We start from the raw sequence: 27584 nt of genomic DNA on the forward strand, positions 1-27584 counted from the left end.
AACTACGACTTAAAAAAAAGTAATTGTTTGCCCTTAGAAAAGATGGTTCCAGGGAGGGACTCCCACTGAGAGAGAGAGAGAAAGAGGGCGGGGGAGGGGGAGAGAGAAAAATCACGTTGCCCTTAAGAAAAATGGCAACTTTCTGATTTCTCTGCCCTCTCCCAAGATGGCTTCCTGGATGCTCTTGGGCCTTGGACTGGAGCCTCTTCCGGGCTTGGCAGGGGGCGGGGTTCATTGAGCAAAGCCTTGCGTGCTGGCGCCCGCGACGGAGACGCGCCTCAGGGCGCAGGCGCGGAGAGGGGGTGGGGGGAGGAGGGAAAGCGGCGAGTAAGATGGAAGATGAGGAGGTCGCTGAGAGCTGGGAGGAGGCGGCAGACAGCGGGGTAAGGAGGAGCCGCCGCCCCGGGGCTGGGCCGGGCGGGACCTGGCGTGAGGGAAGCCTCCGGGGAGCGGGTCTGGGGATGGTTCTCCCCGAGGAAGGGCCCCGCACGCCGGGCCGGGGGCGAAGGAGAGGCCCCCGGCCCCTGAGCGCCGTGAAGGCCTCTTAAAGGGGCCGCGTTCCATTTCTCCCTCAAGCTTTGCCCGGTGCGCCTCCTTCCACCCACCACCCCCTTAGCGACGTGCGCGTCGCCCGGGGCGCCACACCCGCCCCCCAGGGCCTGTTTTCCAGGCGCCCGCTAACCCGCCCCAGGCTCCTTTGATCCTTTCCCAGTTGGCCCTCCCCCCGCCCAAAGCACCATTTTAAAGTTCATGTGCTTTGAAGAGGAGCGACACACCATGTGGGGAGGGGGTGCGCGGACCTGGGGCGTCAAGCCCGGCTCTGCAGAAGAGCAGGAGGAGGAAATTGAGTCATTTCTGGACCCCTCAACTCTGCTAAAATCCCCCACTGCTTTGCGCCATACGCCACGGTGGGCGAGTCTGGGGTTTTTTTCCTCTTTCAATTTTACTCTGAGAGCCCGCGGCAGGCTCGTCTCCCGGGGACCCCGCCGTAACGACCGAAAGCCCAGCGGGCAGCCTTTCTCCCCGAGGCCCACCCAACGATCTGAGCACCGGGGAAGGGTCTTGAAGTGTGATCGCCGGGGTCGAGGGGGGAGGGGTGCGATATGTAAAGTAGCCGCATTCCTGGGAGAGGAGGGGGAAAATGGACCGTTCGACTTTGCTTTTTGGAGTTTTGTTTACCTCCACAAGCTTTAGGAAATTAGTTTTTCCTAAGCCGAGTAGCCAGTTCCATTAGGTTCGTGTTTGATTTGGTCTTTTCAGAGTATGTGGTTCTATGATGACCCTTGTGAAGGTGGGGAGATGTCTTTTTGTCCTCCCCCGTGTTCGTGTCTGTTCAGTGCTGGCTCGAGTGACATCCACCGTGAAGGTTTGTGTCGGAAGTAGGGCGTGGAGAGCCGAGTGTACCGGGGTAGAACAACAGGACCTGGGTTTTTTTTCCCCCAAGCGCCTTTAAGGGTGCTTGTCAACGCTTGAAGAGGCCGAGAAACGGATCCTCTCCCTTAACATTTCCTTGATGTTGAAACTTTGGCGTTGAAGTTTTTCCCGGTGGTGGTTCCGCGCCTCTCTCAAGGTCTTTGTTTCCCACTTAGCATAATTGAGGATTTGAAGAATTAATTCGTTCAGAAGGTATTCGGTACAGCTCTTATGTGCCGACCATCTTTCTTGGATTTTGACTTGAGTAAGGAGAGCAATCGGAAGATTTTATAGGGAGCAACAGGTGTCAGCTAGGTATTTATTTATTCAACAGACATTTTGGAGTGTCTGCTCTGTGCTAGACAGCGTGCTTAGCAGTGACTTTGTGCCAGAGAATTTACAATCTCCGGTAGGGGCGTTTATTGCCTACCACGAATGTGAGTGAATCATTCAGAACCCCTCATGCTGCTTCCTGCAAAAAAGCTTGGCCTACAGTTTGAATATGACTCAAATGATAAGTTTCTTGAGAATCTTGTCTTTTCTTTTTTTTTCTTCACATGTTTCAAAGGGACATGAGTTTCTCATGTTAAGGAATAAGAAAATAAACAAAAATGAAGGTAGGGTTCAGAAATTGAGGATTGCTTTAGTTTTTCAGAACTGTTAAGCTGCTTAGAGATCAGCTAGCCCACTCCTGCATTTTATAGCTGAATAAACACCAGAGATGTAAGATTTAACTTAGATCATTCTGGTGCTCGTCCAGTATTGTTTGTACTGTACTTTACTAAAACCCTTTATAAGTGCCAGGTACAGAAATAGAACCCAAACCTTGTTTCATTGACATCATGAGCAGTACTGCCAAAATGCAAGTTCCCTTATATAGCTTTTATTTAATTGAAATAACCCGTAGAGGTATTACCTTCCTTTAGTAAATAAGGAAACTGAGGCTTAGGGAGTAACCTCTCTTGCTCAAGGGCACACAGATAGTAATTGGGAAGCTGGGATTTGACCTGACTCCAAAGCTGGATTCTTTCTCTAGCATTTTGCTGTCTCCCACCTGGGGACCTATGGAAAATCTGGGAGTTGGGCATTAACTTTCATTTTTCATGTTTGTTTTGGGCTTATATTTGAAGGTTCTCTTGAATTTGATTCCCTTTGCAAATTTCACAAAGGGTCTTGTAAATGTGCACTTTAGAAGGAGGGGATGAAGCATAGTGTCTGTATCACTGGGAAACCAACTATACAGCGTCTTTCAGATGTACCCCGGTTGCATATGTAAAAGTCTTAGCTTCAGGTTACCCTGTCTCTCAGCTGATATATGGTAATGAGTGTTAAATTACACATACACAACCCCTTGCAAAAAAATGAAACACCGGGATGGCAAGACTAGCAAATGGGGTTGACTAATTCTAAAAGTGAGCATTTAAACTTTATATAATTTAGAGGCAGTTCTAATCCTTGAAAGTAGAGGCTTTTGGTGATCCCTGTCCTCCAACACCACAAAAGAATTTTGCCATCATGCTAGAATTTTTTTCTTATTTGTCAGTACATGTGAGGTCATTGTTTCCTTTGTATTTTCAGAACACTCAATATCAAGTTCTATTGTGTCCTTCAGGGGAAGACTGACTTTGAGAAACACCTCAGATATTCTGTAAATACACTGCTTTTTGCTTTTAGTTAATATGGTGAACACTTATCTGATATAAAATTGTCCCTTTACCTGTTCTCCCAAGGAGTTACATCCTCAAAAAAAGGACAATTCAAAAAATGTAACTTACATTCCATTGAGGAAATGCTTCTTTAGAAATATGCTGCCTTTGGGAGAAATGAAAATGTAGAATTGAGTTAATGTTGATTCAAACTCTAAATTGTGTCCTTGTCTTAAGCACATCTCAAGGGACAAATAGCATACAGTATTTTGTAATCCTCACTCCCCCCGAAATCAGATCAGCAGTTTGCTCAAGTTGAAAAGGCGAAAAGGGCTCAGGTGCCCAGGGCACAGCAAAGTAAGGTGTTTGCAGCAGAGTAAGGATTTTATTGCAAGGTGCCAAGCAAGGAAGTGGGAGATAAGTCTCAGATCCACTCCAACTTGGTCTTTTAGTTAAGAGTTGGTTTTTTGTTTTGTTTTGTTTCTGTTTTTGTTGGTTTTTTGTTTTTGGGGGGTTTTTGGCTGAGCCGCACGGCTTGTGGGATCTTAGTTCCCTGACCAGGGATTGAACCCGGGCTCTCAGCTTGAGAGCATGGAGCCCTAACCACCCTAACCACTGGACCGCCAGGGAATTCCCTAGTTAGGAGTTTTTAAAGGGGAAAGAGAGGGGAAGCTGGTGGTTAATCATGCTCTTGTGACATTTTTTTTTTTAAAGATTATTTTCCAATCAGTTACACAAGAACTACTTTATAGCTACTTTATTTATTTATTTATTTATTTATTTATTTATTTATAGCTGTGTTGGGTCTTCGTTTCGTGCGAGGGCTTTCTCTAGTTGCGGCAAGCTTGGGCCACTCTTCATCGCGGTGCTCGGGCCTCTCACTATCGCAGCCCCTCCCGTTGCGGGGCACAGGCTCCAGACGCGCAGGCTCAGCAGTTGTAGCTCACGGGCCCAGTTGCTCCGCGGCATGTTTGATCTTCCCAGACCAGGGCTCGAACCCGTGTCCCCTGCATTAGCAGGCAGATTCTCAACCACTGCGCCACCAGGGAAGCCCTTGTGACATTTCTTAATCATAGTTCCAGGAGCCAGGCTGTCTGTGGTCTATGTGCCTCCTGCCCGGTGGTCTGTGACCTGGTGGCCTGGACGTGGAGCCTGCAAAGGTCATCCTGTTCTGAAAAAAACTTAGACTTGTGCATCAGTGATGTTATCAGAGGTTACAGTCTTCAGATATCTGGTACTCGTTAATTATTACTGTGCAAGCATGGGGTAGAATTTAGAGGAGGAAAAAGAAAAGGGAGAAGGGAAAAAGTTTAAAATCAAAGCTTTCTTAAAAGCTGGTTAATGGACTCGGGTTCAAATTTCTGATAGTTTGAAGCTTTATATTCACTTGTTGTTTAGACACACAGAAAAGATATGACCTAGTCCATCTTGCTGGTAATGAGCTAACCCAGTCCTAGGGGAAGACAGATGGTACATAAATGGAATTGGACTGGTATTTATTATAAAGCGTTGGCAACCTTTCTAATTTCCTTGCATCTCAAAAGTTGCGTTTCATTCTTTTTCGCAAGGGCAAGTCATGTAGCTAATTGGAAAGAAATGCATCTTGCGTAAGTTAAAGGATACTGGTCTTCTGGATTAAGAATTTAAATTATGTTTACTTTCTACCCTCATTGAGCTAGTCATCAAAACGTTAGCCCTTCAGCAGTACTGCATGGTATATAAGTCTCTAGTAAGGTGTCAGTAAACATGAAATACCTGCTGTATTCCAGATACTAGGCACAGCACAGTCCAGTGGAGGAGACAAGTGAGGCAGCACTTCCTTTGGCACAGACAGGGTACCGTGGCTGGGATCAGAGACAGTCTTGTAGAGAAGGTGATAAGATTTGAAGGACCAGTTGAATTAAGCAGTAGTAGGTTTGGGAGGGGCAGGTAGAATGTAGGACAAATGCACACATAGGCAAGGAGGCAGTGAGAGAAGAGAATGTAGCTTTGGGAGAGCTACAAGTATTTCCTTCTGGCTGGAGGGGGTAGGGTGTTGGCAGGACTGAGTGGAAAGAGATGAGGCCCGAGAGGTATGCGGAGAGGTATGCAGGGGCCAGATCAGGAAGAGCCTCCTTGTACTTGGTTCTGGGGAGCTTGGACTTTGTCCTGAAAGCAGAAAAGAGCTTTGGAGGCTTTTTTTTTTTTTTTTTTAGCAGAGTAGTGACATAGTTTTTAATTTAAGAATTAAGAGCTTTGATTTGCTTATCTTTCTTTAGAGAAGAGGCCATTCTCCCTGAAGTGTGGCTGCCACCTCACTTTGGGGTCTTCAGTGCTACCTGTAATTGCTGTCATCACAGAAGGTGTACAGTGGCTGTGGATAGTGGGCAAATACTAGCTATTTTGGGGCTACCTGGTGCTGATTTCCTTATGTCTGTCCTTACAGTAAAGAAGGCGTTTAAGATTTGTGGTATCAGCACAAATCTAGGTGTACCATTCCCAAAGGAACCATTTCTAAGCTATTTCTGGTCCTTTTGGAAAGATTGAGTTCTAGGCACTGATGTCTTCAGAAGGGACTTTGTATAAAGCAGTTAGTTTAGACATGATTGTGCTGAGCAGTCTGTCCCTGGGACTCTGGAGAAAGCTTTTCACTCGTAACTGCTCAGCTCTTTTCTTTGAGGCTGCATGGGGGTCTTGTTCCCAGCATGCTCTGAGTATACAAGAGAACTGCCATGGTGCTGTGGGTTGGAATTCGGAAAGTTGCTTTTCCTTCTACAACAGGACAGAATTGTGTGTCTTTCTAAAGCTTTTGGTAAAATCCTCCAAGAGAAAAGGCACTGTTGTCTAGATCTGGTGACTCAAAAGTATTCTTGGGGCCAGCCCTTTCTTTCCAGTTTCCCCCTTTACACTGTAGTGGGCCTCCCACAGTTAATGTCAGTTTCTGGCTGTATCAGTTAGCTAGCCTTCACAAGGTGGAGTGGGTTCTTTCCTGCACACTTTCCATGGAAATAGAACTTTTTTCCTGTCACGACAACTACTGACTTGTCGGTTTCCTAGGAGAAGATTGAGTTTAGCTACTTTTATCTGTGGCCAAAATGCAGAATGAAATGGGTTTTTATTTTAAGTGGTAGTTATAGAGATTTCTCTTCCTAAGGGTTTTTTAAACTATGCTAGCCTCCGCCAAGCATCCTTCTCCTTAACATCCAGCTCAGCTCTATGCAAGATAAAGGTTAAAACCAGCCACCACAGAAATTAGCAACAAATCCTAACATCAGTCTGTGTGTACATAAAGAGTCTTATCCCTGAGGGTAAGAGATTTTAAAATGTCCCTCACAGTAAGTTATCCACTCCCCACACGCAAAACTCTTTTCCTTATAAAATGAACACAGGAAATAGTCGTTCCTTTCTAAAAGGAATAATAAATATGTACAGATAAAATTGCATTCTTTGGAACTTCCCTGGCGGTCCAGTGGTTGACTCCATGCTTCCAACACAGAGGATGTGGGTTTGATCCCTGGTCGAGGAACTATGATCCTGCGTGCCGTGTGGCGTGGCCAAAAAAAAGATTAAAAAAAAAAGTTGCATTCTTCAGGGGTGTGATCCTTAGATGAGATTGTACAGGACAGTTATGACTCGTGTCTGGAAAGATCAGGACTGTCGTTACTCTTCATAGACGTTGAGAGCCAAATTACCAGCCCTCATGCTCTGGCCTTCTTGGCTTATTAAAAGCATTTGCGACCCTTCAGCTGTCAGTTCTGTTTCTGCTACCTAGTTGCACATCTCGGTGGTGAATGAATACTGCCTGTAAACCTGTGAACTCCCAGATCCCACTGGCCTTTCTGAAAGGGCTTCTTAGACAGCATCTTGAGGGCTTGTTACTGGGCAAGTGGAGTGCCTTTTTACGTTCATTATCCCATTCTGTTTCAGTGACCTAGTGAAGTGTAGGTACTATTATTCCTAGTGTCCAGGAGAGGAAATCACATGGTCGGTCTCAGCCGAGGCTTTTGGCATCCTGAGCCTACACTTAGGGATCTTTTTGGACAGTTTGTCTACCTTTGCTTCTTGGCAGATATTTAACTAGTTAAGTGCTTTAGGGTGCTTAGTTGCTAGTTCCTTTGAAGTATTGTATTTGTTTTGCCTGGGATTGACCTCCTGCTTCTGTAACCTGGATGACGAGCTAATAAATTTTGTGTATCTGAGAAACTTGAACTCGGTGCTCAAGAGCCAGAAGGACAATGCTGCTGTTAGCTGTTAATACTAAGAACAGTGACTGCAAGTGATATGCTGGTTGAAATCTTTATGTAATCTTTTTTTTTTTTTTCTGGCCTACTACGCAGCTTGCAGGATCTTAGTTCCTGAACCATGGATTGAACCCGGGCCCTTGGCAGTGAAAGTGCGATGTCCTAACCACTGGACCGCCAGGGAATTCCCTGAAATCTTGATTATAAATGGGAAATAACTTTTTAACATCTAGCCAAGCGGAGAGAGAGAATGTAAATAATTTTTGCTCAGATCTCTTGAGAAGATTGAACATCTCTGCTTAATTTTTGCTCAGATCTCTTGAGAAGATTGAACAGCTCTGCTATCTTAGGATCCCTTTATCTGTACTTCACACTGCCAGCCCTCGGGTATTCGACCTATACACTTTTTGGGGTGCACATTGTTTTTTAAATATTGAATCTGAATGCCTTTACTTGGGTCTTGATTCCTCTCAGTCTCCTCTCTTCCATAGTCCCCACCGCATATTACCTACCTACATATTGTGTTACCTGTTGTGTTTTGTCCTGCCTGCTTTATTGATTGACTTGGCCCTGGAGGCATTGTTTGCTGCCCCTCCTGAGTGTGTGATTCTAACTAGCCTTTGGTGAAGGCGCCCTTGGGTGTTTGAATAAAACCTGGTGTTGGGGGGTGGTAATAGTGACTTTGCTCTGTCCCCCAGTCTGTATGCCTAATGTTTCCTTTGGGAGAGGAGACTTGCTGTCTTCATTCTAAAAGGTAGCAGGAAAGAATAGGTTGCCTCTGCCCGTCAATGATGCACTTCCACTCTCCATGGCAGGAGAAGTCAGAAGTCTAGGCTAAGGGTTCAAGTGCCATGTCTGAGTTTTGGGCAAGTCACTACCTACTGTCAACGAAAAAATTAATCAATAGTCAGTCTAAGAAAGAAATGGAAAATTTTACTCTAGCCAACCTGATGATTATAACCCGGAGACAGTCTCTCAGAGAGCTCTGAGAACAGTTCTGAAGAGGTAAAGGGAGAGGCCAGTAGATGTGTGATTTTGGCGAAGGGGTGCATGTACTTCAACCACACATCTTGGTAGAAGGTTACTGCTGTTCACGAGAAACAGGTAATCTTAGTTAATGGTTTTAGTGCTTTCTAAGTATGGGAAGATGTGAGAAACTGGGTCCATAAAATTTTCTCCTGAAAATATCTGAGGGCCATTTCTGCCAGTTTTCCCAGAGCACAAAATACCTCATCCTGATCTTCACCCTGAATTCTTTTCAGGTGTATTGTAGGTCAGTGACTGCAGTGGCTAATGGCTTGATTCTTGCAGAACTGCATGGTAGGTAACATTCTTTATTGTATAATCCCTTCCCTTTCGGTCTTCATTTCAACCAAGGTTTGGGAGGCATTTCCTGACCAATTTGCCCCATGGTGCTAGGAATGCTCATTCCCAGGTCAGGTGAGGATTTTGTTGATAGGCCACTTAATGTGCTATTATTCGACTAGGCTCTGTTAACAGTAACCAAAAGCTTCTGGACCACCTGACTTACTAGCCTGTTATGGTCCAGGAAATGGTTCCCTCTTGTTGCTTCTTCCTATATCTAGGGTTAGACTATTACAGTCATTGATCTTACAGAACTGTATATCTGGTCAGTTGTTTCAAGTGACCTAGTCATCATTAATTTTGTTGGAGGCTCAGTCATACATTTGGTAGTGCAAAAAATTATAATCTTGTAAAACAGGTAGAATACAAGTAATAGAGCTAGTAACGTTAATAAGGTCATAAGTAAGTATTTAAGCTGAGAACTTGCATTAGGTGCAGCCCAGTATCTCCCCAGGTTGTCCGACCAGTCTGTTCTGCACCAATCACTGTGTTTAAGGAAACTGATATATTGGCATTGTACATAAAGTTCACCGAAGGTGTCTGCATGTACAAGGCAAGTGGTAGGTCATTCTGACTCCTTACAGGATTGAGAAAGGAATGTTATCTACTAAGGAGGGGCGTAGCCCACACCAGAAGAAAAGTGGATCTTTACGGTTGAGCAGGTATTTCTGCAGTTGGGAATGTGTGGTTAATGCATAATACAGGTGCACAATGCACACTAGAAGGGGAGGGAGGAGGCCCAAATGGGCAGAGGAATCTTTTGTGTTTAAATTTTTCCTGTTTTGTCTTAAAATAATTTTTATTTCATCACTACCTTTCAGCTTCGTTTTTCTCATTTGTAAAATTAGATTAATAAAATCTGCCTTGCCTGGTGATGAGAGTTAAATAAAGCATTGAGTAAATAAAGCATCATTCAAAGACAATGCTGGAGCAGAGCGTGTTGTTGCTCTGAGTGTGAGGGCTGCTCTCCAGCCATTGACAGTGTGGCCTCTGTCCCATTAGGGTGCAACAGGACTGGCTGAGGGGTCCCTTTCTTGGTGCCCCAGAGGACTAATATGTATATTGTTTACTCTAAGAGTTGTATTGCTTAGTGTTGTATGAAAAGGGAAAGGAGAAAGCAATAATAAACATGGAGAAAGGGGACCCCCATTAGACTCTGCTTCCTGTTTTATTCCAGGGGTTGGGCTCACCACCGCTACTCCCACCCCTGCCTGTTCCACTCCTTTAAGGTAAGGGACTGTGTGGATTCCCTCCCCCATGGAGACCCTCTGAAGAGGCACTGGAAGCAGAATAATACATTGTCTCAAGATGGCAAGTTACAGAGTTTCTGAGGGATACATCTAAATTGCTAGGCCTGGGGCTTCCCTGGTGGAGCAGTGGTTGAGAATCTGCCTGCCAGTGCAGGGGACACGGGTTCGAGCCCTGGTCTGGGAGGATCCCACATGCCGCGGAGCAGCTGGGCCCGTGAGCCACAGTTACTGAGCCTGCGCGTCTGGAGCCTGTGCTCCGCAACAAGAGAGGCCGCGACAGTGAGAGGCCCGCGCACTGCGATGAAGAGTGGCCCCCGCTTGCTGCAACTGGAGAGAGCCCTCGCACAGAAACGAAGACCCAGCACAGCCATAAATAAATAAATAAATAAATAAATAAGTATAAATTGCTAGGCCTGTTCTGGAAATTTGTTCCTTTGGGGCACTTCTTAGATTTAAGATCTGGACTTTGGAATTGAGCTCTGCTGTAGTCCTTCCTCAGGCACTGTGGGCTTGCACTCACCTGGCTTGGGGTGCGCAGGCAGGCAGGTTGGTGATCCCTGTCAGTCTTTATTCTGCTTCTTAGTTCCTGCGGCCACACACCAGCCACACTCCTGAACCTTTTTGCTTCCTCCTCTTGAGGTTTAGGGTTCAGTTCGCTCACTTACTAGTTGAGTAACCTTAGGCAAGTCAGTTAACCTCTGAGCGTGCAGCAGGGGTGCTGTACATCGCTTGAGTTGTGGTGAGGATTAGGGTGGTGAAGGAAGGACCTGGTGCCTTCCTTACACATACCTGTGGCAAGTGTTTGGAGAGTGCGCTCCCACCACCACTACTGTGAAGTACTTAAGGCAGCCTTAGATTTTATTTGAAACATGGAGAGTGTCACTGCCTTTGGATCCAGATAGACCCAGTTCATATTCTGGCTCCACCCCATAGTAGCTGTGGAACCATGGTCAGGTTACATAACCGCCTCTGAATTGGTTTGTAAATCATTTGTAAAATGGGGATATATCGCTAAAATCTTGTTTCATAGGATTGTTCCTTGATTTATGTGTTGGGTACTGTTTTAGGCACCCCGGACAACTGCAGTGAATGAAGTTTCTACTCTCATAAAGCTTACTTTCTAGTGCAGAAAGATGGACAATAAATAGTAAATAATATTTTATACACACACACAATGAAGAAAAATAAAACAAAGGAGCATAGAAAGTGACTGGCAGGAGTACCTTTTTTGTTTTTTATTATTTATTTATTTAAAAAAATTTTTTTTAATTTGGCTGCGCTGTGCGGCTTGCGGGATCTTAGTTCCCAAACCAGGGATTGAAACCGGACCCTCGGCAGTGAAAGCGTGGAGTCCTAACCACTGGACCACCAGGGAATTCCCCAGGAGTATCTTTTCTTAAAAACGGTCAGAGAAGGCCTCTCAAATAAAGATAGGCTGAGAGAGCAAGCCATGTAGAAGCTGCAGAAGTACATTGCAGGCAGAGGGAACGCAAGTGCAAAGGCTCTAAGGCTAAATTGTGCCTGTTTTATCTAGTAGGAATGGGTGAAAGAGAAAGTGGCAAGAGATGAGGTCAGAGGTAGCAGGGAGCCAGATCCAGTAGAGACTAGGAGGCCATGGTGGAGATTGCCTTGAAATAGGAAGCCATGTGAGGGTGTTAAACAGAAGTTAACTTGTTTTTAAAAAGGTAGTTTTGGCTGCTGTGTGTAAAATAAACTGCAGGGGCAAGAATGGAAGCACAGAGACTAATTAGGATACTATTACAAATGACCATTCAGGGGCTGTTGGTAATTTGGACCAGGGTGGTCACAGAAGCAGAAGTGTTGAGAAAATTCAGGGTACATTTTGAAAGTAGAACCAACGAGATTTGCTGATATGGGTGTGAAGGAGGCATCGAGATGAGTGCAGAGTCTTTGGCCTGATCCCTAGAAGACTGGAATTGCTGAAACGGGGTGGGTAAAGGGACTGTGGGAGGAGCAGGTTTGGGTGATTGGGTAAAATCAAGAGTTGGGTTTTGGACACAAAAGGTTGAGGTACCTTTTGAAATCCAAGTGGGAATGTCAAGTTGACAGTTGTGTATCAGTGGTTTTAAAGCTGTGGAACTAGATGAGATCAGTTAATAAGCCAGCTTGGATACAGAAGGGCAAACTCTCCAACCTCAAGGGATCAGGAGAGGAAAAGGAACCTATCTTGTTATAGGAGAAATCAAATATGGAACGTGAGAGGGAACTACCAGGAGAGTAGTGTCTGGAGGCTGAATAAAGAAAATGCTTTATGCATTCTATATATAAAAGCTTACTTCAATTAATGGACTTCCCTGGTGGCACAGTGGTTAAGAATCCGCCTGCCAATGCAGGGGAAACGGGTTTGAGCCCTGGTCCGGGAAGATCCCACATGCCGCAGAGCAACTAAGCCCGTGTGCCACAACGATTGGCTCTAGAGCCCGTGAGCCACAACTAGTGAGTCCACGTGCTGCAACTACTGAAGCCCGTGTGACTAGAGCCCATGCTCCACAACAAGAGAAGCCACTGCAATGAGAAGCCCGCGCACTGCAACGAAGAGTAGCCCCCTCTCGCCGCAACCAGAGAAAACCCGCGTGCAGCGACGAAGACCCAACGCAGCCATAAATAAATAAATAAATAAATAAATAAGCAAGCAAGCTTACTTCAATTTTTAAAAAAAATGCTTTAAGGAAGGAGCATTGAGCAGTGCTGAATGCTGCTGAGAGGTTGGGTGAAGATTTGGAATTTACCAGTGATTTTGGCCAATGACTGCATGTCTTTGGCAACTTCGACAAGAACAGTTTCAGTGGGACAGTGGGGCTTAGAGAGCTGGATTGAAGTGAGGTGGTGAATGTTACCCAGAGCAGGGCCTGAGCCAAACATTGGGCGCTGGATGAGTGCTAGTTGCTGTTATGCCAACATGACAAATAGGATCCACCAAAGTAGGTCTTGCACATAAATACACACCATGCCTCTTGGGTCCTTAAGGCACTCAGTCAATAGTTGCCGACAGATGAAATGTACAGCAGAGGCACATCTTACTCTAAGGTTAGATCTAAAGCAGTGATGTCCAACAGAAGTATCATGCAAGCCACATAGGTAATGTAAAATTTTCTAGAAGCCACATTTGAAAAGTATAAAGAAAGAAGTGAGGTTAATTTTAATATTTTTAATTTAATCCAATATACAAAGTAGTATCATGTCAACATATAAATATTGAAAATATATTAATGAGCTATTTTACACTCTTTTTTTTGTACTAAGTCTGGGAAGTCTGCTGTGTATTTGGCACTTAAAGCACGTCTCAGTTTGGATTGGCCACATGTCAAGTGCTTACCAGCCACACGTGGCGGTCACCACTGCACTGAGTGGTATAGCTGGATCTAGTGCAGAAGAGAGTGTGCCCAAAGGATTCCCTCTTCCTGGGCAGGCGCAGAGAGGTCCAGAAAGCTGTAGCGAACTTGGAAAAGAAAGCAGGAACTGGTTGTTCCTTATGAGCAAATATGAATTGTTTGGTCTTTACAGTGTACCACCCCAAAGCCCTTTGTGGTTTTCTGGTGTGCCTAAGTTCTTCCAGTTCATATCTTGCTGGCCCTAGGAGTTACAACTAATTTTATGCAGTAGCTTTTTGAGTAGTGTTGATACCAAATATGTTTTGTTTTTTTGTTTTTCTGGGTTTTTTTTTTTTTTTTTTGGCTGCTTTGGGTCTTCGTTGCTGCACGTGGGCTTTCTCTAGTTGTGGCGAGCGGGGGCTATTCTTCGTTGCGGTGCACGGGCTTCTCATTGCAGTGGCTTCTCTTGTTGCGGAGCACAGGCTCTAGGCACACGGGCTTCAGTAGTTGTGGCACGTGGGCTCAGTAGTTGTGGCTTGAGGGCTCTACAGCACAGGCTCAGTAGTTGTGGCTCATGGACTTAGTTGCTCCGCAGCATGTGGGATCTTCCTGGACCAGGGCTTGAACCCATGTACCCTACATTGGCAGGTGGGTTCTTAACCACTGTGCCACCAGGGAAGTCCCCAAATAATAAGAACCATTGCTGACTGCAGCTAAAGTAATCTCAGATGGTTTTCCAAACCTAGATTTTTTAAAAGAGAGATGGATCCATTATCAAATACCTGTCTAGATTTGAATATCTCCATTTAAGAAGTATCTTATTTGGGGTTCCTTTTTTCTTTCCCTGTATTCATGTTTTCATTCTTTCTCCCCAACTTTTTTATGCCCCTTCTCTTCTCCTTAAAACTCTAGTCCTTTAAGTTTCTGCAGCTTTCCCTGACTTCTCATGGCAGGCTCGTCCCCCCTTCATTTCTCTTTTCAAAACACTGTTGATACAACCAACATGGCAACTGTGGTTTATCTGTCTTCTCCCACCTGGCTAGGCTCTCCTCATCAGCGGGGATTGCCTTACTCATCTCTGGGTTTCCAGCTTCTAGCACATCTCCTACTTTATAGTAGGTTTTCCATAAATGCTCGTCTCCAGCTTTTTTTATCACAGTAAAGCAAAAGGAAAATGGCCTTGAGATACATTAACAAAGCGTAGACTTCCTTAGGTAGGGAGGGAGCTTTAGAACTATATCCTGTGCCCTACAGTGGCCCACGTAATTAAAGTGGAATGTTTTCCTTGCTTTGGGAGTAACAGAGGAAGGAGGAATGTTTTGTGGGAAATGGAACCTTCAAACAGACTAACCTGCATCTGTATTAAAAAGGCAGCTGATGGCCTAGCTGTGCCCTCACAGGTCTTCTTTGTCTCTCAACTTCTGATTTCTGCCTTTTGCTTTTTCTGAATTACCCGATCATGTTTGCTCAGGAGTTGAGTTGATTTTTTGAACTTGACAGTGATCCTGAAGCATCACTGTAAAATCAAACCTGGGGTGGTATGACTTTGGGTGCTTTCCTCCCTGTTGTTAGTCGGGGGAGGTAGAATAAGCAGAAGCATTGGAGACGGCCAGCCCCACTGGGGCAGGACAGTGTCACTGCCATGCCACTGATGTAGAGAAACAAGGCAGGGATGAAGCACAGAGTTACACAAGTCGATATGAAGGTTGTTTGGAAAAGTCTCTATGGATTGCACATCTGGACTTGAAATGACCAGTGGTGCACTTTAAAAGTTACAGAGACCTTTTTATCCGGTTTTAGACCAGATTTTGCTGGTTGTCCCCATGAATTCTTTTTGCTTTATTCCTGAATGAAATTGAGGTCCTCATGGAAGGAGCCAGAATTCCATCCTTGTGTGTGGTATGGAGACACCGGTGCCTTTCTGGGGAGACTGCTCTCCAGGAGGCCCTGACACAGGCAGTCTTTTAGCCAGGGGAATGGGCGCTGATATCCTGCCCCAAACTTAAAAGAGATTAGGCCCCGCTTGGGCACTTCCTGCTATGGTTGGAGTTCGGGAGCCAGAACGTACTTGGAAGGTGGTCTCACCATCTACTCCTTGACAGCGTCTTCTCTTTGCTTTTCATCAGGACCTGTCAGGCTCTGGTTCTGAGAGAAACACTTGTACTTTCAGGACTCCTATCTCTTCAGATCCCCCCAGTGGTCTGCTTGTAGATACATGCTCCCCAATTTGGGACAGCTGGACGAGACCAGATGAGCCTGTGGGGCATAGTGGTTCACAGGGAGCCCAAGACCAGTCATTATTCCTTGAATCTGAGAGGAAAATCAGAAAAGATCCTCCTCTGAAATGGAAACTGACAAAGAGAGACAAACTGTCCCGGAAAAGTCACTTAAATAGTAACTGTTGCTGATAAAAAGATGTTATTTCCTAACTCAGAGCCAAGATGTCTTAGACCTCCATTCAATACAAGATTACTTGGATTCTTTGGAGTTGTGTTGGCTGCATTGGTGACCAGAGGATCTGGGTTATCAGAGAGAGGGATGGTGTGGTGGAGCAGGACACGGTGCGGTGGGGGCCCTGGGGAGCTGGTAGCAGGAGGTCAGGCTCCGGAAAGGACAAGACACCTCCCCCCGCCCCCCAGTGTAACAGATCAGGATTTGGGTTTGTTCACTCTCTCCTGCGAGTGTGGCTAGTATGAATCAGCTTCACCATCCCTAGGTGAGCTGATAAAGTCTGTTTTTTGAGACAGTAAGCTGTAATGGTGCTGTACTTGCTGTACTTTGCACCAAGGCCCAGAATAACCTGTTTCTCTCTTCTGCTTTTTTTTCCTCACCTCTTACCTTCTCACTTTTCTTTTTTCCTTTCTCATCCGCCTCTTAGTGTTACAGGAGTGAGGCTCTCACTGTAGTCTGCCTGCCCTTGCACATACATCCTGGTCCTCTTTGTTGCCTCTGCTCCTTTTGAAGGTTGTGGCTGGGTCACGGCTTAGGCTGTTTGAGGCGTCTCCTCCCCTCCCATGCTTCCATTCCCAGCTGTCTGTTGGAGGTTCACGTGAGCATAACCATTACAAGACTAAGGGCCTCGGCAGCCAGTGAAGCTGTGCTGCTTCCCTGGGTGAGCTGAATTTGCAGATGTTGATGTCTTGTGTCGCTCACCCGGTGGCTGTGGCTGTGGCTGTGGCCTCCCCTCTGCCTCCCATGAGGACCAGCCCATCCAGAACCACCTTGCTCCCCACTGTGGCTCTTCATGACCTCCTGCCCCCATGCTTGCTTTCTTTATGGTTTCGCTTGTTCTCTCAGACCAAGAAGCATGTACCTCATTTTTGTAGAGGGGTAGTTCCACAGGAGAAGTGATACCTGTGCTTGGTAACAAGAGATCTTTTGTTTAGGATTTTGACCCAAAGAGAGGAGGCCACCCCACTTAGCAGAGAACATCATCTTCTGGAGTCTCTTCACTGCTACTTGACAAAAAATAAAGAACTTTTCTGGAAGGAGAAGCCATAGGAAATCAAACTTTCTTAGCACCTCCCCTCTGATTGCTTATGCCCTAAAACTTGCCTTGTGCCCCGGTGACACTTCCTCACTCAGAGCTGAGTTATGAAGTGATGAGCTTATGGGTTTCTTTCACTAACACAGAAGTCCTTGGTCCTCTAACACAGGAGCCTTGACCTTGGGCCGGGCCTCTGTGCATCCTTTTAAAAAGAGAAGGTGCCCTTAGATAACTAGACTCTTCGTTGGGGCCCACACCTAGATGCTTCCTCACACATTCTGAGGCCTGTTTAATTCCTTTGGGCTATTGCATCTCTGGAGGAGACAAGCATTCTCCTTGTAGTGCACCCTGTAGGAAAGTTTCCACTTGGTCCAGCTCTTCAGAGCATGAGTCTGAGAGCAGATTGATTGCAAAGCCTTGTCCAAGGAGAGAATGGACTGACTCATGATACCTGGACAGACTCCATAGTGAGATGCAGTGCCCTCTCCAGCTGCTGGCAGAGCAGCCCTCTCCTGCTTGGACGGCTCTGAGCGTGCTGGTGTACAGCTGGCCATCTGGAGATGGCCAGGATCCGCGCTCCGCCAGAGAGCTGTTGGGTTTATATCTTGTCTTCTCATCTGATGGAAGAATTCCTCAACTCTGATAAACCATCCTGTCTGACGCGATGGAGATTCATGGGAGTATTAGTTATTGGAGTGCCAGGGAGCAGTGTAGGATTCAGGGGCTATATGGAAGAGGGGATCAATATCTAATGGCTTTAGCAGCATTTCCAAGGGTTTGAGCACTCGTGGGGGTGTGGCAGCACGAGACAGGGCCTCCAGAGGCCGTAGTTCTAGGGCTGCCTCCATGATGTACTACCTTGTGACCTTGGCTAAGTTCCTTAACTTCCCTGAGCAACTTGCCCTCATCTGCCAGAGAGGGATACAAGCTACTTTGTTTATCAAACACGGTTGGTATGCCAGAAAATGAGTGTTTGGGAGTGTATTGACAGCCATTAAGCATTATAGTCCATATGCCCTCTTGAAGGGCGTCTTTCCACCCAAGCTGTATTTGCTAGGCTTGGGCAGATTCCCTGTCTTCCCTAAGACCCTAGAGAAAGAAGGAAGCGGTTTGCCTTCCTGAGAGGAAACCCGGATGGGACCTCTCAAATTCAGCCACTGTAATGTGTATTTTTCCACAGTGTTTTAAAAAATCAGCTAACGTATTAGGCCCATTTGCCTCTTATGTCTTATTTGGCCCTTACGGAGATATGAAAGCCAGAGTTCATGTAATGACGTTTAAAAATTTAGAGTTTTCCTATAAAAATCTCCTAAAATAGCAGCTCTGGCCCTGTCATCCAGGGCTTGGCTGCCTGTCTGTAGGGGGAATGAGTGTTCTTTGGTACCTCATAGCCCCCTCACCTCCTCACTGTGCTCCCTGCATATGGAGTTTGGTTCCTTGCCCGCCTGTGGAAGCATTTGATTTTGACCCTGTTTGAAGACACCTAAATCCCACAGACGTGAAACCTTGCACTTATGATGGAGAAACTTGAATAGGAAGTCTCATCTTCAGATTGGAGCAAAATGATAGTGTGGAATTTTAAAACTGCAAGTTATTTGTGAAAAGCCGGTAAAAGGTAGTGGGCATTAGACTAATGTGAAACATAGTATTTCCTCAGGCAGTAACACTGTTATTAATACAAAAATTCAGAAGAATTACATTACTGACTGTGCTGTGGGCATAGATTCTCTTTGAGTGCATGTCTGTCTGTTCACAGAAAACATCTAGGTCATTCTCTTACCCTCCGTGCACCATTTCTATTCAGTCATTAAACAGCCATTGGGTGCCAACTTGTGTTCCATGCTTGAGTGAGAGGTTTTTGTTCTTGTGGCTTCCTACCCCCTCCCTAGAGTTGATGGTGCCCTCAGAATACAGTTTGTTGTGCTTGCCTAAATATACTTTGGGTCTTTCATAAAAACAAAAAATTTTAAACACAACTCAGCATCAATCATAATGAGTGTCAGTGTCAGACTCGATTTAAATTCAGCTTCATATGGTTAGGCTAGCTTCATCTTGCTTACAGGAAACAAAAATAAGGACATGGAGAGACAAGAAGTAAGAGAGGAAAACATATTCCAGGGGATACTAACCAAAAAAAAAAAAAAACTGGCATAGCTTTATTAATGTGAAATAATAGAGTTTAAGGCAAAGAAAATGACTTCACAATGATAAACTTTAATGTATTAGAAGGAATAATTCTTGATTCTTTCTGTAGTCCATAGGTCAAACCAATCAGTAAGAATGTAGAAGATTTGAATAATATGGTTAACCAGCTTGAACTGCACAGGAAATACAGAGCATTTGTGAAAACTAGCTACACGCTGGGCTCTGAGATGGAACTCAGCAAATTTCAAAAACTTTTTACTAAGGTAGTCATTCTTAACATTTTGCAAGTAACAGACTCCTTTGAAAATCCCATCCATCTTATAAGTCAGGGTTTCTCAGCCTTGTCACTGTTGACATTTGGGGCTAGATAATTCTTTGCTGTGGGGCTATTCTGTGCATTGTAGGATTTTAGTGGCATCCCTGGACTCAACCCACTAGGTGCCAGTAGCAGCTCCCCTCCAGTAATGACAACTAAAAATGTCTCCAGACATTGCCACACGTACTGATGGGCAAAGTCACTCCTGGTTGAGAACCACTGTTATAGATCCACTCTCCAGAGAAATACATAATTTTGCATAATCCAGTAGCTGGGTGGTCTTGCCCTTGCTGGTTGGTGGAACGTTTTTTAAGAAAAAGCAGTGGGACAGCCAAGGAGCCTGGAGGTTTGGGCTGTGCTCTGTGCACAGCTTCCCTGTCCCGTGCTTGGAGGCTCGTACACGAGGCTGTGGAGGAGTTCCTGGTGCTGAGGGCCTGAGGACTCTGACTTCCATTCACTTCCACAGATGTTAGCCTTCTGTTTTGTTCTAGGCCTTTTGCTAGGTGCTACTCACAGAGTTCAAGTCCATACGAGTAAGAAAAATAGATCATAAAATATGTGACACATATGATCATGAAGGAATGTAAAAGGGAGAGCTTATGTCTGAGGAGCAGGTGATTAACTGTATGGGATCAAAGAAGACTTCAGAAAGAAGAGGTGGACATTCAAGCTGGGTTTTGCAGGATAAATGGGAGTTTGCAAGGGGGCGGAGATTGCAGGCAGGCGGATCAGCACACTGGGTTCTGGGGGTTGCCACAGTTCGGTTTTGCTGTGGTGTAGCACAGGAACAGGGACTGTGTGGGCGAGGCATGCTTAGGAGCTTGGACTGGATCCGGCAAACAGTTGAAGTGTTTTAAGTGGGGAAGTGACACAGTCAGACTTAATGTTTGGAAAGTTGATACAGGTGGCTCTGTGAAGGACTGATTGGTGACCAGGAGACTAGTTGGAGGCCATGCAAAGAACCCAGCTGAATGATGAGGTCTAGAACTCTCACCGCAGCCACGGGGATGGAGGGAGATGAACCTGCAGGGAGTCAGGGCCCCAAATCCCAGAGTCTCATAAAGGGAGGGCTGCATCCCTTACTTCAAAGGACACAGTAATGTCCCTGGTCAGAAAGGACACTGCCCTTAGCTCTGAAAATAAAGACGTAAGTTTTTATTTGAGAGAGATTTTTTTCCACTTTTTATATACATTTTTTTCCTCTAGGAAATAGACAGACGGTTGGAAAAAAAACTGAAGATCACACAAAAGGAGAGGTAAGGCTGCTGTCTGGTCTGAGGGCTCATGCTCTCTGCCGTGAGAGCTGGGCAGTCAGTGGTGTTCTCCAGCTGGCTGTTAGATACCGGCAGGTCAGGCTCCTGGGCAGCGAACCCTTCCCTTAGGGACACGGTGGCTGCGGCTTTGGCAGTGAGGCTGGAGTGTTGCACCTGCCTCCTGCCTTAGTGGGCACCCTGTGTGAGGTGGGGGGTGACAAGTCAGAAGGCTTGGGCTTGAGGCCTGACTCTGAGGTTTGGAGCAAGTTGTTTCCCTTTTTGGACATCACTTTCTCTCTCTGTGACACGAGGAGGTTGGACAGAAGATTTCCCTGGGCCCTCCGTGACTTGGTGGCTTGGGGCATTACGAGGGTATCCTGGAAGAAAAGATTCTTGGGAATTCTTCAAGACCTTTAAGGATAGCTTTTTTCCCCCACCCAGGCAGCAGAGGAAGTGGGTTTCCGAAGCAGGTGAAAGTTGACTTCAGCAGTCTGTCTTTGCCCTGGTAACCTGTCAGCTTCCCGCAGGGACAGGCGGCAGGGAGGAGGAGGAGGGGAGGGCCTCTCTGGACTTGCCTGATGGGCTGCACAGCCGTCCCCAGGGAACTGGGGGTGCCCTGCCCGTCCGCTGACTTTCCTGGCTCCCTGCCTCTGTGATCCGAGTGCTGGCTCCTTATGTGTCTGCTTATCTCAGCAACCACACTAGCGCCTGGTTGCAGCCCCCTGGCCATGCTGTCCTGTCCCACCCAAGACCTGTTCCAGCTCCCGTGGCAGCAGCCCTCCAGTACCTACTCCTCCTGACAACCACGGCTCTGAAAACAGGCCCCTGAGCGCTGTTTGGTTTTGAAGAGAAGCTAGTTGACTGCTCTGGGGAGGGTCTTTGTGGCTGTTGAGGGGTGGCCGTTCCTGCCTGGATCCCTTGTTCTCCTGTGGCTTTTGTTTCTTTCCCTTCCTGTGTCGTTTTCCTCCTCCCCTTGTGGGCACATTGCCCGATGTGCACATCTACCAGCCTTGGACAGTGCTTTTCCTTTGAGCACTGCCAAGCACTGTTTCCAGGGTCGTCCTTGACCCCAGCCCCGCCGCGTCCAGCAGACCGGAGAGCCCTGGTGAGGGAGGGGTCTCTGCTCAGAAGCTCTTCTGAAGAGACCATCCAGTGTCTGGAGTAGCTTGTCTCTGGGAGGCACAGGACACTCACCAGAGGCTGAGGCAGTTTGGTAAATCCTGTCTTGATGCCAGGCAGGGACGGCGGAGCTGGCTCCTTTGAGTGTTCGGTCTGAGCGCATGTTGTGGGACCTTGACTGGGAGTGAACACATTGCTGATCCCCAAGCTAAGGGGCTCCCACCGCACCGGCCTGTTACACGCGGGTCTGTGTAGGGAAGCTGGGGTTTTAACTGAGGCCATTGGATTCTGGACAAGAAGTGTTTTGCCACAGGGGCCCGACAGTGGTTGATGTGACTTTGACGAACACGGGGATAGAAGTCCCAGAATGAGGTGGTGTTCCTGCCCCCCTTGCCTGGGGTTCGGTCTGAGGAGCAGACCTGTGGGCTGCGTGAGCTTAATAGGCAAGGTTGCTCTTTTGAGAAACCCTTCTTGAAGAGTGAGAATTTTGATGTCTGGTCAGAGGCCAGAGAATAACGAATAGAATTCGGAGGGGGAGGGAGAGAAAAGTGGTGAGGGGTGGGTGTGGGACATGGATGGGGACTCTGTAGTCAAGGGTAGGACTTGTGAAGCTGTGTTTGCTCTTTGTCAGCAGGAAATCCAAATCTCCTCCCAAAGTGCCCATTGTGATTCAGGACGATAGCCTTCCCACGGGGCCCCCTCCACAGATTCGCATCCTCAAGAGGCCCACCAGCAACGGTGTGGTCAGCAGCCCCAACTCCACCAGCAGGCCAGCCCTTCCCGTCAAGTCCCTAGCGCAGCGGGAGGCAGAGTACGCGGAGGCCCGGAAGCGGATCCTGGGCAGCGCCAGCCCCGAGGAGGAGCAAGAGAAACCCATCCTCGACCGGTGAGTGTAGCTGGCAGGGGTGACCTGCCAGCCAGACCTGACCACTCCACCAGGCCACCTTGAGGAGGAGGAGGAGAGTGGCCTGGCTGCCTGCAGAGTAGTGAGAAGCAGGCAGAATCAGGGCTGGAACCATCGTGGCTGCAGCTGCCCACCCCGGCTGGTAGGGCTGGTTTGTTGTCTGCACTGGCTCGGGGACTGCTCTGAAAACTTTGCTGGCATGCTGCCTCTACAGGCACCAGGGGGCAGTGTGGCATACAGGGTAAAGGCATGGACTTTGAGTCAAAATCAGCCAGTTTGAGCCCATCTCTGCCACTTAACTTCTTTTTTTTTTTTAATATAAATTTATTTATTTATTTATTCATTTATTGGTTGCGTTGGGTCTCCGTTGCCGCGTGCGGGCTTTCTCTAGTTGTGGTGAGTGGGGGCCACTCTTAATTGCAGTGTGCGGGCTTCTCATTTCAGCGGCTTCTCTTTGTTGCGGAGCACAGACTCTAGGCATGTGGGCTTCAGTAGTTGTGGCACGCGGGCTCAGTAGTTGTGGCTCGAGGGCTCTAGAGCGCAGGCTCAGTAGTTGTGGTGCACAGGCTTAGTTGCTCCGTGGCATGTGGGATCTTCCCAGACCAGGGCTTGAACCTGTGTCCCCTGCATTGACAGGTGGATTCTTAACCACTGCGCCACAGAGGGAAAGTCCCTCTCTGCCACTTAACTTCTGCTTAACTTAGACCTACTTAACCCCTCTGTGCCCTTGTAGCCTAGTCTGAAAAATGGGATAATGATCGTACCTGCCTCGTCCATTTCTTGTGCAATTAAATAAGTGGGTTCTGGATGTTATCTTTTGGGTCTTACAGTGGCCCACTGTGATGTTTCTGTGAATTTTCTAAATTCTTTTTTATTCCTGGCATTTTTTATCTTTGCAGTCCTAGAGGTTGTATTATGTAAGTTTGTCACCTCCTGGTAAAGCAGTATTTGTTGAAACAGCCTCTTTCTAACTTTGAGAATCCTCCTTGGAGGATTCTCAGCCTCGGTATATTCTGGGACTTAAAGTGCTAATCTGTACCTTATTTCTACGCCTTCATTATTTTGATGGACTTCTGTTATCTCTCCTGTAAGCCTTCGTTTGGCAAAGTAGAAAAAGTCCATTTTCTTTTAGTTTTCCATAGTAATATGAGTCAACCATTAATCCCATGATTTGGAGAGAAGCAGGAGAGCAGCAGTGGCGGGTGCCAGGTCACTCTGATGAGCTCTTGGTTAGAGGTCTTTACCTTGGCCCGACCTCTGGGGAGTCTGTGCCATGGAGTTCTGTGGAAGATATGCTATCCACGGTCACTGCCTCTGTGCAGGATGGGCCCTTGAGCACTTCCTCTGCCTCCGGGTGAATGATGGCGAACCAGCCTGTGGGGAAGAGTGCTGCAGGCACTAGAGGTGAACATGGACCGTCCACCCCACCTGCTCTCAGGGGCTTCCCAGCTTGGAGCTGCACTGAGTCTGCTTGCCAAAGAAGCAGGCTCAGAGAGCCAGAGTTGGCTAATAGCCACTGTGACTTCTGCCACAGGTGCAGAATTGGTTGATTTTAAGATTTGCGGGCCTCCTTTATACCCTTTTTCAGGCCTCACTCTGATCTTCTTCCCTTCAGGCCAACCAGGATCTCCCAACCCGAAGACAGCAGGCAGCCTAACAATGTGATCAGACAGCCTTTGGGTCCTGATGGGTCACAAGGCTTCAAACAGCGCAGATAAACGCGGGCAGGGAAGGATGCCGCCGCCACCGCCGTCACCACCTCCTGGGTCGTCCGCTGCGGGTCGCACTGCCGTGGCAGACAGCTGGACTTGAGCAGAGGGAACGACCTGACTTACTTGCACTGTGATCCCCTTTGCTCCGCCCACTGTGACCTTGAACCCCATGCACTGTGACCTCCCTTCCCCCCCCTTCCCACTGTGATTGGCACGTCTACAAGGGCTGTCCCAAGTCAAGGGAAAGGGAAAGGGTGGGGGTTAGAGGAGGGTTGGGGGGACCCACCAAGGACTCAGAGTAGAGTCAGACAGTGCCACTTGGCCGCTTGGGGTGAAGCCAGTGCCAGCAATAACAGTTTATCATGCTCATTAATTTGGGATTTCAAACCACAAATGAGAACTCCCATCCACCCACCCTCAAGTGCATGTCTTCATCACTTAAAAGCAAGTTCCATTTTGAAAATATCCTTTTTTTTTTTTCTTTCCTTCCTATTTTTGTTTGTTTATACAAATATTTGATTTGCAAAAAAAAGTACATGGGAGGGGTTTTAGCAGTTTAATGAATTTTTAATTGAGAAAGGGTAGTTTGGTAGTCTACTTAAAAATGTTTCTGGGCAATCCACTAGAAACATTAACCAATAGGATTTTGGTGAGCTTAGCTTCTGTATTCCTACTGCCGCCGAGAAAAGGGGCAGGGCTCTGCAGCCCAGGACAGATGAGCACCCCATGCCTATACCTCCCTCCCCCCAGCTAAGTCCCAGAGCATCTGGGCCCTACCTGGAGACTGGGCTAGCTCTATAGGCTCAGAGAGCCTGGGGAGGGTGCCAACCCCTCACCTTTAGTATTTTGGGAGATAGGGAAAGTGAACAGACTTTCCCTTCCAAAACCCCTCAGGGTTGTTCCCTACCAGCTGGGCTTACTACTTCTAGAAGAGGGCAGGGAGTGAGGCTGCACTCCCAGGCTTTAGGAGTGAGGCTGCGAGCCTTGCTCAGTATTTTGCTGTCAGCACAAGGAAAGCCAGGAGAGAGTCTGACTCCAGGACTCTGAGCCTCCTGCCGAGTGTGGTCAGAAGGTAGGTGGGTCTTCCCACTCCAGCAAGGCTTAGAACTCTCAAGGGTCTGTGGAGCGCCATCTCTGTTGATGGCATCAGCTCAGTAACTCTACCCGGTACATTTCCCTTGTGAAATCACTGCCTTGGGAGCAGACCATTCTGAATAACATTTGGGGAAAGACAAGCTGTGCATTGTAAAGATTGGTAATGACAGACTGGTTCCCCATAGGCCTAGGTTACCCTCGACCCCTTTTTCCAGAGCAAGGGCCTGGAATGAAGGCAGTTTCCCCTCTGTCTTTGGAGCCTGGAGATTTGCGTTGGCTCTTTGAGGTGGAAGAGGCTTAGGGGGCCCAGCCCAGAGCAGCTGTGTGTGTACAATCTGGCCCCTCTCAGGCTTTCCGATCTCTTCCGTTGCACTTCGCCTTATGTCCCTCAGCCAGCCAGACGGCCTCCTTGCTCAGCAGATGAGTTTTGGAGTGGTTGGTGTGACATTTGTGATTAGGGCAGCTCGCGGTGGCCAAGGTGGCAAGCTAGGTCTTGCAGGCTCACTCCGCCTTTGGTTTGCTGGCTCTCAGCCTTGCCCTGTGGGGATGTCAGCCGGGCCCAGCAAGCCTTGGCCCACTACATCTTCCCATTAGGAGGAAAGGTCAGCTGTCGGTTAAGTCAGTAATTAGTCCATAGCACAGGCTTATAACTGTGTGAAGCCAGGATATTGTCCGTGAGCAGAGCTGGAACAAAGCTTCAGTCAGTAAGAACCCGCAGAACGTTGAATGGTGCCCACATGCTGTTCTGAGGGGAAATGACCTCTAGGAGTGGGCAAGGGAGAAGGTTGCTGCTGTCTTTACAGTTCCACTGCCCTGACCAAGTTTCCGCATTCTAAACGGATAGTGTCCGTCCCTCATGTAATAGTGGTTTCTGGCCCAAGATGAGACTCTCCTTTTCAGCTGGAGAAGGTACAGAGGTGGGCTAGGTGGGAAGGCCAGAGTGCTGATTGCTCAGCCGTCGGGACCACCTGTTCTTGCTCCACTCCTCTAGTGGGATCCAAGGGGAGGCTGGCTGATGGGTGTCTGTGGATCGAGGATGTAGTGGGGACTGATGCTCCCACCTCCCTCCGGCCAAAGATGGGGCTCTGCCCGCTGTGTGCCTGCCACCACCCATCAGCGGTCATGTCCTGGCTTCCCAGATGGAGATGTGACAGGCAAAATTTTAAAGAGAAAGAAATGAAAACAGGAAACTATTGTGTTGGGGGGAGGTGGGAGGGGAGATGAGAGAACGGTTTGGATTTTGTGTGTGTGTTTGTGGGTGTTTTGGGTTTTTTTTGTGGGGGGGGTAGTTGTCTGTAACTTTCCTTAAGTGCTTTTTTTTTTTTTTTTTTTTAAAGTTTTTAAAAGTAAGCTGCAGGCTTTGGCTTGGAAAACCCCAGGGGAGTTGAGGGGCAGAAACCTGAGGCTGCTGCCCCTTTATCTGCCTTCATGGTACTGTCCCCTTCCCCCAGCTCCTCCCTGACTCTGTGAGCCAGGCCTCAGACCTTCCAGCTAACCGCTTCCCATGAGCCACTACTCTGATGTCAGCCTATAACCAAAGGAGCTGGGGGTCTGGGCCTGGTGACCAACCCTTCTCCGCCCACTCAATCAGGGTGCTCCCCACCTGCAGGCAGGAGGCAACACCCTATCTGCTACCATCAGCCCCTTCCAGAGCCCACTGCCTCACCCCGCCCTGTCGAGCCCAGCCATACCCTGCTCTGCCCCATCTGGGGGTGCTCTGCTCAGGGATGGGCCGGCAGGGCTGCCCCAGCCTCCCTGGTAGGCAGAGACTCTGGAAACCTCTGGGGTCCTGTTTTCGGCCATGTGATCCCAGGGGTGCATATGGGCCCCTTGGGTATCTGAACAGAAGGGCATGGGAGGGAGGGCCGCACCCCTGCAGTCCTGCTCTGCTGGTCTAGCGGGTAGCTGCCCACCCTACCCCACCCCGCACCGCGGGCTCCTGAGTCGGCAGATTAAGCATTTTATAAATTGTATTTTAAATACATGTTTTAAACTTGTCAGAACCTTGTCCTCATTTCAGTTTCTGGCCTCCTAACCTCTTGCTCTGGCTGCTTGTTTAACCACTGGGAAGCTATCTCTGCTCAGTCCTAGGGAGGGGCTCTCTCTTTGAGTAATAGGACTGGGGTGGTGTATGGATTGGGGCCACGGACCCACATGCTTAGGCTCCAAGGGAAGGGCACCCCTGGGTCCTGGCACTCTGTTGGTGAGAGTATGGCTGAGGCCCCTCCCGCCCTTCCACAGGGTCTGTCTGCTTTAGGGGCCAGGGTCTTTCCCAGGTACTTCCCTTATGTTCACCATTCCCTTCAAGCAAGTGGGAAAGAGAATTC

General features: G+C 47.7%; 1 protein-coding gene across 5 annotated transcripts; it reads left to right on the plus strand.

Moving 5' to 3' along the window:
* The first annotated feature begins 268 nt into the window (after positions 1–268).
* Positions 269–27260, plus strand: SZRD1 (SUZ RNA binding domain containing 1). Of its 5 annotated transcripts, none has more exons than XM_057527738.1 (5): positions 309–383; positions 8542–8599; positions 20381–20430; positions 22178–22432; positions 24066–27260. In XM_057527738.1, the coding sequence occupies exons 2-5, from the start codon at positions 8597–8599 to the stop codon at positions 24166–24168; spliced, it is 411 nt and encodes a 136-aa protein (XP_057383721.1). In that variant the 5' UTR covers positions 309–383; positions 8542–8596; the 3' UTR covers positions 24169–27260. The 5 variants fall into 5 exon arrangements, with proteins under 5 accessions (XP_057383709.1, XP_057383715.1, XP_057383739.1 ...); XM_057527746.1 differs by having other exon boundaries at positions 368–383; positions 22181–22432; XM_057527726.1 differs by lacking the exon at positions 8542–8599 and having other exon boundaries at positions 269–383.
* Positions 27261–27584: the final 324 nt, after the last annotated feature.

Source organism: Balaenoptera acutorostrata, chromosome 1 (genome assembly GCF_949987535.1).
Source record: "Balaenoptera acutorostrata chromosome 1, mBalAcu1.1, whole genome shotgun sequence".
Classification (NCBI taxonomy): Eukaryota; Metazoa; Chordata; class Mammalia; order Artiodactyla; family Balaenopteridae; genus Balaenoptera; species Balaenoptera acutorostrata.